Below are 10,548 nucleotides of genomic sequence, written 5' to 3' on the forward strand. Positions count from 1 at the left end.
TACTTTACAATGTATTGCGAGATGCTGTATTCAATAAGCACACAGTCAGCAGCGTCAGCGAGCTCTGAGTCTGGCAGTGAAGGAGCAGCCTCTGACAGTATGGTGACAATACAGAGACTGCTCCCAGGAGAATCACGGATCTAATATCTGTGTGCAGTAAAAAAAATCTGATAGCTCCACGTCTATCGAGAGGGAATAAGTCAGAAAGAACTGAAGGGGCTACCAGTTGGCTTCCAGAATAACCTATATGATGTTATAAATGTGGGGGAGCAAGGTGCTTCACGTGTAGTCATATTAAGAATAAACAGAAAGTTTTTACATAAGGATATTCAATATTCAGTCAAAGGATTCATAAACTGTAATACCAATTATGTTGTCTGTTTACTCAAGTGTAAGTGTGATTGGCTTTATGAAGGTAGAACTATAAGACGTCTTAAGATCCGGTTTTAGAACATCGGCATAATATTGATAATAAATCTATCTCCTATACTGTGTCACAACATTTTGTTGAAAAACACAACTGACCAAAAAGACTTACAAGTTGTGGGAATTGAACATATAAAGCCCAAAATACGTGGAGCAGACAGATTTAAGAGGCTTATTAGACAAGAAACATTCTGGATACATTTACTGAATACATTAAGTCTGGGTGGACTCAATGACAACATAGAAGAAGGAGAAACGACTTAAAAACAAGTACCTGATAGATGCCCAATGCTTGAATCTGACGCTGCTACGTGCGCTCAAGTTTGGCGCACCCTTACTGTGCATAGACTACGGGCAAACTACCCTTCCCGACACTGTCCCTGAAACCATAGGCTGTAGTAAGCATCCTTTACGTTCGAAGATAATTGAATGTGGCTGCTATGTGTTTTGGTTCTGGGGATGCGCTGAGCGATGTTACGGATGATGCGCACAAATAGCCATTTACATCCCTCGATGAACCAGGACCACTGTGATTATATTCTGCCTCTGATGGAGCAGATAATAAACTGAATTATTCTCCATTCTCCAAATCCAGAGTTTACAGTACTAGTCTACAGTATAGAAAAAGCAAAGTTATCTAAAGACACATATTTTACTTGTACCTGTTTATTATAATGTAACAGTAATGTTACACATACCTAATAATATTCAGCTGGAACAACAAGAATTGAAACTAGAGATACATGAATGTGTCACTTTTATTTGTTATGTGCTAATATAGAGCTTTAAGCAAATAAATCTGTAATTGAATTATAACGATATCATTATATGCATTACATTGTTATACATAACATATATACAGTATATTGTGTAACAGAAGTGAGCATAGCAGGACTGACAGTGTCACCTGACTAAGTAAGTGTCCAATTCTGGAGTCTCAGGAAGAGGTGGGTGTGGGGCACTGTAGATATTTTTGCGGCAAGGTGAGTATTTGTTACATGAATTGGAAGAGGTTTGTCACCAGCTATAATACCATAAAGTGTCTATATCAGAGGTTTCCAAAGGGGTGCCACGGCGCTGTGACAGGGGTACCGTGGCCAGGAAGAGAAAAAAAAACCTCACCAATCCGGTGGCTCCCGGGACCCAGTATCCCAGAGGGGGCAGAGTGAGGATGCAGAAGGGGCAAAGTGAGGGGATGCAGAGTGTGTGGATGCTGAGGGGGCAGATTATGTGGATGTTGAGGGGGCGGGCAGAGTGTGTGGATGCTGAGGGGGCAGAGTGTGTGGATGCTGAGGGGGCAGAGTGTGTGGATATGAAGGAGGGCACAGAGTGTGTGGATATGAAGGAGGGCACAGAGTGTGTGGTGATGAAGGAGGGCACAGAGTGTGTGGAGATGAAGGAGGGCACAGAGTGTTGGGAGATGAAGGCGGGCACAGAGTGTGTGGATGAAAGGGGCACAGTGTGAGTTAGCTGTAAATTATTCTTTGACAAAAATATAATTGAAAAAAATATATAAAAATATTTTTTTTCCCTTGGATTTATGTGTATTATTTTTGTATACAACTAAATAAGTATTTCTGTCCTGACCTAAAAACTTATTACGTTTTTTTGATCCACCTACTTATAAAACGGGACTGCTCGGTAATTATTTTGGAGTGGTGCCTTGAAAAAAATATGGAGACTCTAAGGGTGCCGCGAACTGCAAAAGTTTGGGAACGACTGGTCTATATAATTATTGTGTACTCGTATGCTAGAACATTTTAATGAGCACGTCTTACATTTCAGTACAATCATTTTTAGTTGTCTGCGTACTCCTAATTAATTTTCTATTCCCCCTGCCTGTTACTTTGGGCAATCCGTATGCCTGATTCCTTACATCCAAATGTTCTTTCTAAGCTCACCCTGATCTCCTTCACCCTTACGCCATATACTATCGGGTTGATTGTGGCTGGAAGCAGGTAGTACATGGCGCTGGTCAAATTCTGAACATCTACTGAGACAGATGTCTCCAGCCTATTTATGAGGCCAGATGATACACTATTTGCATAAATAACTAGGGCCAGTATAACGTGGGAGCTACAAGTGTTCAGGGCTTTGCTCCTTGCATTTTTAATAACAAACATTACGGTGTGGATAATGATCATGTAGGAAATGAAGATAAGACTTCCATCGACTACGGTTATCATCATTCGTACGATCAGGCCTATGGCTTGGATTTTGGATATGTCCCCACATGCAAGTTTCAGGAGTCCCATGTTCTCACAAGCAAAATGAAGAATTATATTCGAGTTACAGTAGTGGATCCGAGAATCTAGAAAAACGATTGGAGTCATGAGTATGACAGCTCTTGCCAAACTGGCCAAAGTCAACTGAACCAGAAAGCGCATGGTCATGATGTCGTGGTAGCGCAGGGGTTTGCAGATCGCCACATATCTGTCCAATGCCATTAATAGGATGACTGTGGACTCAAACGTGGCAATCACATAAATGAACCACATCTGCACCAGGCAGCCAGCCAGAGAAATCTGGTTTAGGTCAAAGGCCAAACCCAAGAGAAATTTTGGCATGAACGTGGTTGCACAGGAGAGATTGACCACAAATAGGAGACCGATAAGAAAGTACATGGGGGACTGGAGACTTTTCTCCACAACAATCCTGTAGGTGAGGAGACAATTGATGAGCAGTATCATGATGTATATTATTAGGAATGGGATGAGTAGGAGGCGACGGTGGTGGGTGATGCTGGGAAACCCAATGAGGAGGAAGTCTCTATGAGATAGACTCACATTGGTACTTGCAATGAAAAGATCCATGTAAGTACAGTGGCACCTTGAAGGAAAACAAGAATAACATTTATTGTCGTTAACATCTCGAAAATCATCATCATCATCATCACCATTTATTTATATAGCACCACTGATTCCGCAGCGTGGTACAGAGAACTCATTCACATCAGTCTCTGCCCTATTGGAGTTTACAGTCTAAATTCCCTAACATACAACATACACACACACAGACAGACAGAGAGAGAGAGAGAGAGACTAGGGTCAATTTTTTTCCAAAGCTGTCCTCATGCTGACACCACAAAATTTTCTTTCTTTCATTTTATCTGTGTAGCATATTTATCACAATTGGCCTAACAAGATGTATAGGTAAAGGAGCGCTGAACTGACTAAACTGATTTTTTTTTAGACATGAACCATGGAGACAAAATACACCGCTCAGGGTTACCCTGATATTCCTCTGCAGCTCTTTTTAAATGCAAACCTCTTCCCTCAATAATCCATTACAAACTGGGGAAACTCCACCCACATCATTAGCAGAATAATTTTATATAGGTGATGATCTTGATTCTGCAGAGGTTGATGTGTCACTGGTCCTGCCCAGGGGCGGGCTGGCCCGGGGTGCAGGGGGGCAGCGCCCCCCCGGGCCGCTCGGTTAGACCGCTAATAGGGCCGGGGGGTAGGCCGCCCCCCCCCCGGGTGCAATATAGCTCATTTTTACCGGCGGCCACATCTAATTACATCAGATGTGGCCGCGTCAGCGCACAGGCGGCCGCATCACATGACAGGGGATGAGGCTGCATCATCAATGACGCGGCCGCATCCCGTTTCATGCGACGCAGCCGTCTGTGTGCCCCCCGGGCTTCCATCTCCCAGCCCGCGCCTGGTCCTGCCCCTGTCTACCAATCAACCAATCCACACAATGTATTTCTGCATGGCAATATTGCAAAACTGTCACTCATATTCTGCCTCCTTAGACTGGGTACACACTACAGAACATTTTTCACAATGCCATATCAGTAACAATTTTACCAACAACTGAAAAAAAAAGTCCCGATGAGCATGCCAACCCACGTGTACACACTATACATGTTTTAAAAAATTTACCCTCAGATCTGTCATAACCAACTGCTGAAAAGATTGTGACTCTGCACACTCCATAGACATCTGTGGATGCTGAGTGCACAGACTGCAGAATCGGAATGACGTCGTTCCATCATTGACCGAGATTTTTAGCCTAGTTTAAAAATCAAACGAAACAATACGATGTGCTATGGAATGATAATTATTAATTGCGCCAGTGCTCACACTAATGCAGTATTGGGCCGAACGGTCGTTTATCATCTGATTGGCCCCATAAGCCCATAGTGTGTACCCAACCTCCATCCAAAAAAACGGGAACCTGCTACAGAGTGATAGGCAGCACGGTGGACGGATTTTGATACTTTTAAATACTCCACTTATTTCATACATACTAATGTCAAATAGCGACTCCACTTGCTCTTTAAGGATGTTCCCGCTGGATCTCTCACACTTTTTTTTATAGAGCCACGTGCTCAAATTAATGAGAGATACATAATATCTGAATTGTTTCTACATATAAAAACTACTGACATCAAAACAAGGTTAAGAAATAAACAAAAAATGGAAATGATTGAAAGTGAAGGAATTACAGGGACAATTCATGGCCAAAATGTTGGGTTACAAAAATCTATATCTGCATTATATGCGTCAATACCAGGTACATCTACATTTACTATATGAGTGTGAATGAGTGAAGCGATTAAAAAAAAAAAAAAATAATCAAAAAATAATAATAAAAATTCACACTTATCGCCGTCAGGCAACTATTAATAAATTCCCCCCCTAAGAGTGTATTTGAATTTGACACCCAGAGTTCCTTTTTATAAATAACATTTCTTTATCATCTTAATTAAAAAGTTTATAATATGGTATTATATGAACATATAAACAGTACTTAGAGACAGATAGTAATATAATTGTAAAAAATAATATTAGATATCATTTATAATTAGTTTACCATTGAATAACTTATTCTGCAAAAGTAGGGGGATTGGTCTGGCAGCCCACCCTACAGTCACAGCCACAAACTCTTGTACTGATGAGTAGCGGCTGGTAGGGTCATGTGGGTGTCCCGTGCACAGTAACATACATATATTATATAGTATATTGGTAAACACAGCAAAGCAGAAGCTGCAATAGATGCTCCGTTCTGTCATTCAGATGGGAAATGAATGACCCCCACTTGCCCCTAGTTTGCAGTAATAAATAAGGTCATTGACAATTGAATCTGACAGTTATGTGACAATCATTTGTGTTTTCACTGTTTAACCTGATTTAATGTTCTCGTATGGCAGGAAGCAGCTCTCGGTCCCAACACTCATTATAATCTATCGTCCAGGGACCTGAACTAATTAGATGGATTCTTGCTGTGCTGACATGTAACTGCGAAGGTGTTATGGATTTTTGTGTTATGTACTCTGGAGGATAATGTACAAAGCTGCAAAATGCGTGGCCTGCGGTACAAATGCTATTTGTGCTATTGAGCCCATTATACAGGTAATTGCAGGGATTAAAGTGTCAATGTGGTAGGAATTTTAGAGTGGGCGGTGATTGCTGCCATTCACATGGGAGAAGTTGTACAGGTCAGGAGATGATTGCTGAATGCTGTCTGAAGATTATACATGTTGCTGTGCATTCATGGTTTAAGGGAGGTGCAGTTGCTTTCCAACTGCAACATGATAACATTTCTACAATGTCCTTCCAGAGCTGGTCTGGGAGAGGGGGGCGAACGGTGAGGTCATCACTGCACCCAAGTGTGAGAAAAATTCGAGACAGACATAAAAAACATTTTTCCGAACAACGAGAAAGTGCCTCGATTTGTAACAAAGCGTAAGGATTATGCTAGAAGGCGTTATGTGCTCGTACTATTCTGCGCTCCGCTTACATGTTGTGTCTGCCCATGCTAAATGCTCTTTGACCCTGCCCTTATCCTGCCCCTCCCCTTGCATGTATGTTACAACCTCATACATGGAGCCTGTGATCCCCTCAGCAACCCCTGTCTATCTCTTAGGCACCACTGTGATATTCTTTTTATAGATTATGGGGACAACGGATTGTTTATATCTGTGTTAAAATTCTCAGAAACTTTTAGGAGTTTATTTATTAATATTCTGCGATAAAACTGATCTTCCATCACCTATCGCCACAATCAAATAATAAATCAATAAAATATCACTATGGCTGCTGAAAGATTCTCTGCTACCCCAGCGATACTGGCCCTGATCGGGGAGGGCCGGTCTGATAGAATATGTGCATGTGACCCCGGGCTGGCCGGTTAAGGCGCGTGCAGCGGAACGGAACGCCCCAAACAAATAAATAAATGTTTACTTGTACTTCCGCAATCCTTGTTAATGAGGCTTCCCCATGAGAACCTTATCTCCGGCGAAACCCAGCAAATCATACAGTTAGGGGTGCCCCCTTGATGTATAGGGTCAAGCCCCATCATCAGCGGACAAAACCGACTTTTCACCTATTGTTAAATAGGCAAATGACTCTAATAAAAGGAGTTTCATCACAGTAATGTCACTAACTGCGCTCTCTTCATCCATCTAAGTTCATCTAAGTTTCTCGTCAACGAAATTTCCTTATAACATGTGAGCACGGGACTAGAACATTAGGACATTATTGTGAGTAGCCCAAATCCCCCCCCAAAAAAAACCCAAACAGCAGAATAAACACCCCCATTCAGTACATAAGCCATGACCAGCATTTTGCTCCTTAGCCGTTGCTGCCATTCTGATGCACTGGCCACAATAGGTGTATGATGTCATACAAGACAAATGTAACGCTGCTGGCCTGTAATGTTTAGAAATGAACAAAAGCTAATGTGATTCTCGAGTACGTGTCACTATAATTTATGGTGAAAAGTAGACTCAGACTGGTCTGCATTGCTCGTTCCAAATACCAGTGTCCACCAGATATTTACAATAACACTGACTTATTTCTCATATTAGTTGCAAAATTTCCTTACAGTCATCAATTCTTCAATCTGAATCTGATTTCCCTGTGCATATTGTGGGAGTAAATATATGAAAACAATGTGGAGTCTGTCTATTTAATCCAAGTCCTATGGTCTTAACACTGAATAGAGGGACATATTCCTGCACGGGGAAATACCATAAAACACTGAATACAGGGACATATTCCTGCACACAGAGAAATACCATAAAGCACAGAATACAGGACATATTCCTGCACACAAGCTAAGATTGCATTGAAATGAACAATCCAGGTGACTCCCACAAGCTACACCTGCCCTATACACTCACCTCTATTTTACATCCTACAGGACTGTATCACAGACCCAGATATCCAGCAGTAATTACCCTGTACCAGTCATATCAGTATTTATCTCGCCCGCTGAGGTCCCCGGAGAGCTCGGTGTCACTGAGTTGACAATAATTAGCTGATGATTACACTAGAAATGAACCAGCGTCTCTGTGTAAAGAGGATGATTAGTGCTGGGTGGTATAGTGTGACATACAATGTATCACACGTCTGTCATTTCACGCTGTACACAGATATACCCCAATGCTGCACCTGGTAAAGGAAGATACTGTAGATTATATACATAATACAATTTAATGACATCTAGAGAAATGTTCATACAGCCTAATAGACAGCTAATATCCCCAGCTAAAATCTCAGTAATCACAATTCAAAGAACGTACAACCAAGGGTGGATCTTACATATCAGCCATAATAATAATAATGATTATAATTATAGTTAAATTCTAAGTGCTTAGTGAGAGTTACTTTCCCAAAAATAATAATGATTCAGAGGATTCGGTGGGCAAGTCTTATCCTCGTATATAATTATTAGAGATGGGCGGGTCCGGTTCTCCGAGAACCGAACCCACCCGAACTTTGGGTATCCGAGTACCGAGCTGAGCAGCTCGGTACTCTCCCGCCCATTCCGAATCCAAATCGAGGCCGAACGTCATTGTGACGTCGTCGGATCTCGGGACTCGGTTCTCGCGATACTTCAACTTTATAAATACACGCCTCCACAGCAATCCATCGCCATTTGACAGAGGGAGAGAGCAGGGTGTAGTCATAGGCTAATTAGAGCAGGGACAGAGAATACCATATTGTTCTTGCAATTGCTCTAACCAAAATCGCTAGTGCAGAGAGGAGGATAGAGGTTTATTATTTTTTCTTCATATTTGGCACTCCCCAGCGCTTTTGGGGTGTCCCCCATAATTGTGCATTAATATTTCTGGCTGTCAAAAGTCATATCTGTCAGCATTATCTACTAAATAATTTGTAGCACACCTCAGTGTTTTTGGGGTGTCCTCCCTAATTGTGCATTAATATTTCTGGCTGTCAAAAGTCATATCTGTCAGCAGTATCTACTCAATAATTTGTAGCACTCCTCAGTGTTTTTGGGGTGTCCTCCCTAATTGTGCATTAATATTTCTGGCTGTCAAAAGTCATATCTGTCAGCAGTATCTACTCAATAATTTTTAGCACTCCTCAGTGTTTTTGGGGTGTCCTCCCTAATTGTGCATTAATATTTCTGGCTGTCAAAAGTCATATCTGTCAGCAGTATCTACTCAATAATTTGTAGCACTCCTCAGTGTTTTTGGGGTGTCCTCCCTAATTGTGCATTAATATTTCTGGCTGTCAAAAGTCATATCTGTCAGCAGTATCTACTCAATAATTTTTAGCACTCCTCAGTGTTTTTGGGGTGTCCTCCCTAATTGTGCATTAATATTTCTGGCTGTCAAAAGTCATATCTGTCAGCAGTATCTACTCAATAATTTGTAGCACTCCTCAGTGTTTTTGGGGTGTCCTCCCTAATTGTGCATTAATATTTCTGGCTGTCAAAAGTCATATCTGTCAGCAGTATCTACTCAATAATTTGTAGCACTCCTCAGTGTTTTTGGGGTGTCCTCCCTAATTGTGCATTAATATTTCTGGCTGTCAAAAGTCATATCTGTCAGCAGTATCTACTCAATAATTTGTAGCACTCCTCAGTGTTTTTGGGGTGTCCTCCCTAATTGTGCATTAATATTTCTGGCTGTCAAAAGTCATATCTGTCAGCAGTATCTACTCAATAATTTGTAGCACTCCTCAGTGTTTTTGGGGTGTCCTCCCTAATTGTGCATTAATATTTCTGGCTGTCAAAAGTCATATCTGTCAGCAGTATCTACTCAATAATTTTTAGCACTCCTCAGTGTTTTTGGGGTGTCCTCCCTAATTGTGCATTAATATTTCTGGCTGTCAAAAGTCATATCTGTCAGCAGTATCTACTCAATAATTTGTAGCACTCCTCAGTGTTTTTGGGGTGTCCTCCCTAATTGTGCATTAATATTTCTGGCTGTCAAAAGTCATATCTGTCAGCAGTATCTACTCAATAATTTGTAGCACTCCTCAGTGTTTTTGGGGTGTCCTCCCTAATTGTGCATTAATATTTCTGGCTGTCAAAAGTCATATCTGTCAGCAGTATCTACTCAATAATTTGTAGCACTCCTCAGTGTTTTTGGGGTGTCCTCCCTAATTGTGCATTAATATTTCTGGCTGTCAAAAGTCATATCTGTCAGCAGTATCTACTCAATAATTTGTAGCACTCCTCAGTGTTTTTGGGGTGTCCTCCCTAATTGTGCATTAATATTTCTGGCTGTCAAAAGTCATATCTGTCAGCAGTATCTACTCAATAATTTTTAGCACTCCTCAGTGTTTTTGGGGTGTCCTCCCTAATTGTGCATTAATATTTCTGGCTGTCAAAAGTCATATCTGTCAGCAGTATCTACTCAATAATTTTTAGCACTCCTCAGTGTTTTTGGGGTGTCCTCCCTAATTGTGCATTAATATTTCTGGCTGTCAAAAGTCATATCTGTCAGCAGTATCTACTCAATAATTTGTAGCACTCCTCAGTGTTTTTGGGGTGTCCTCCCTAATTGTGCATTAATATTTCTGGCTGTCAAAAGTCATATCTGTCAGCAGTATCTACTCAATAATTTTTAGCACTCCTCAGTGTTTTTGGGGTGTCCTCCCTAATTGTGCATTAATATTTCTGGCTGTCAAAAGTCATATCTGTCAGCAGTATCTACTCAATAATTTTTAGCACTCCTCAGTGTTTTTGGGGTGTCCTCCCTAATTGTGCATTAATATTTCTGGCTGTCAAAAGTCATATCTGTCAGCAGTATCTACTCAATAATTTGTAGCACTCCTCAGTGTTTTTGGGGTGTCCTCCCTAATTGTGCATTAATATTTCTGGCTGTCAAAAGTCATATCTGTCAGCAGTATCTAC

The 10,548-nt window shown here is 41.2% G+C and overlaps 1 protein-coding gene across 1 annotated transcript; it reads right to left on the minus strand.

Moving 5' to 3' along the window:
- Nucleotides 1-2,252: 2,252 nt before the first annotated feature.
- LOC142139724 (olfactory receptor 52K2-like) lies at nt 2,253-3,239 on the minus strand. The gene has a single exon (XM_075197594.1). It carries the CDS (start codon nt 3,237-3,239, stop codon nt 2,253-2,255), a length of 987 nt encoding a protein of 328 aa, XP_075053695.1.
- Between the last annotated feature and the right edge of the window lie 7,309 nt (nt 3,240-10,548).

Source organism: Mixophyes fleayi, chromosome 2 (assembly GCF_038048845.1).
Source record: "Mixophyes fleayi isolate aMixFle1 chromosome 2, aMixFle1.hap1, whole genome shotgun sequence".
Classification (NCBI taxonomy): Eukaryota; Metazoa; Chordata; class Amphibia; order Anura; family Limnodynastidae; genus Mixophyes; species Mixophyes fleayi.

Coding starts and splice junctions, on each gene's coding strand:
- LOC142139724 (XM_075197594.1), bottom strand. CDS start 3,239: ATGGATCTTTTCATTGCAAGTACCAATGTGAGTCTATCTCATAGAGAC.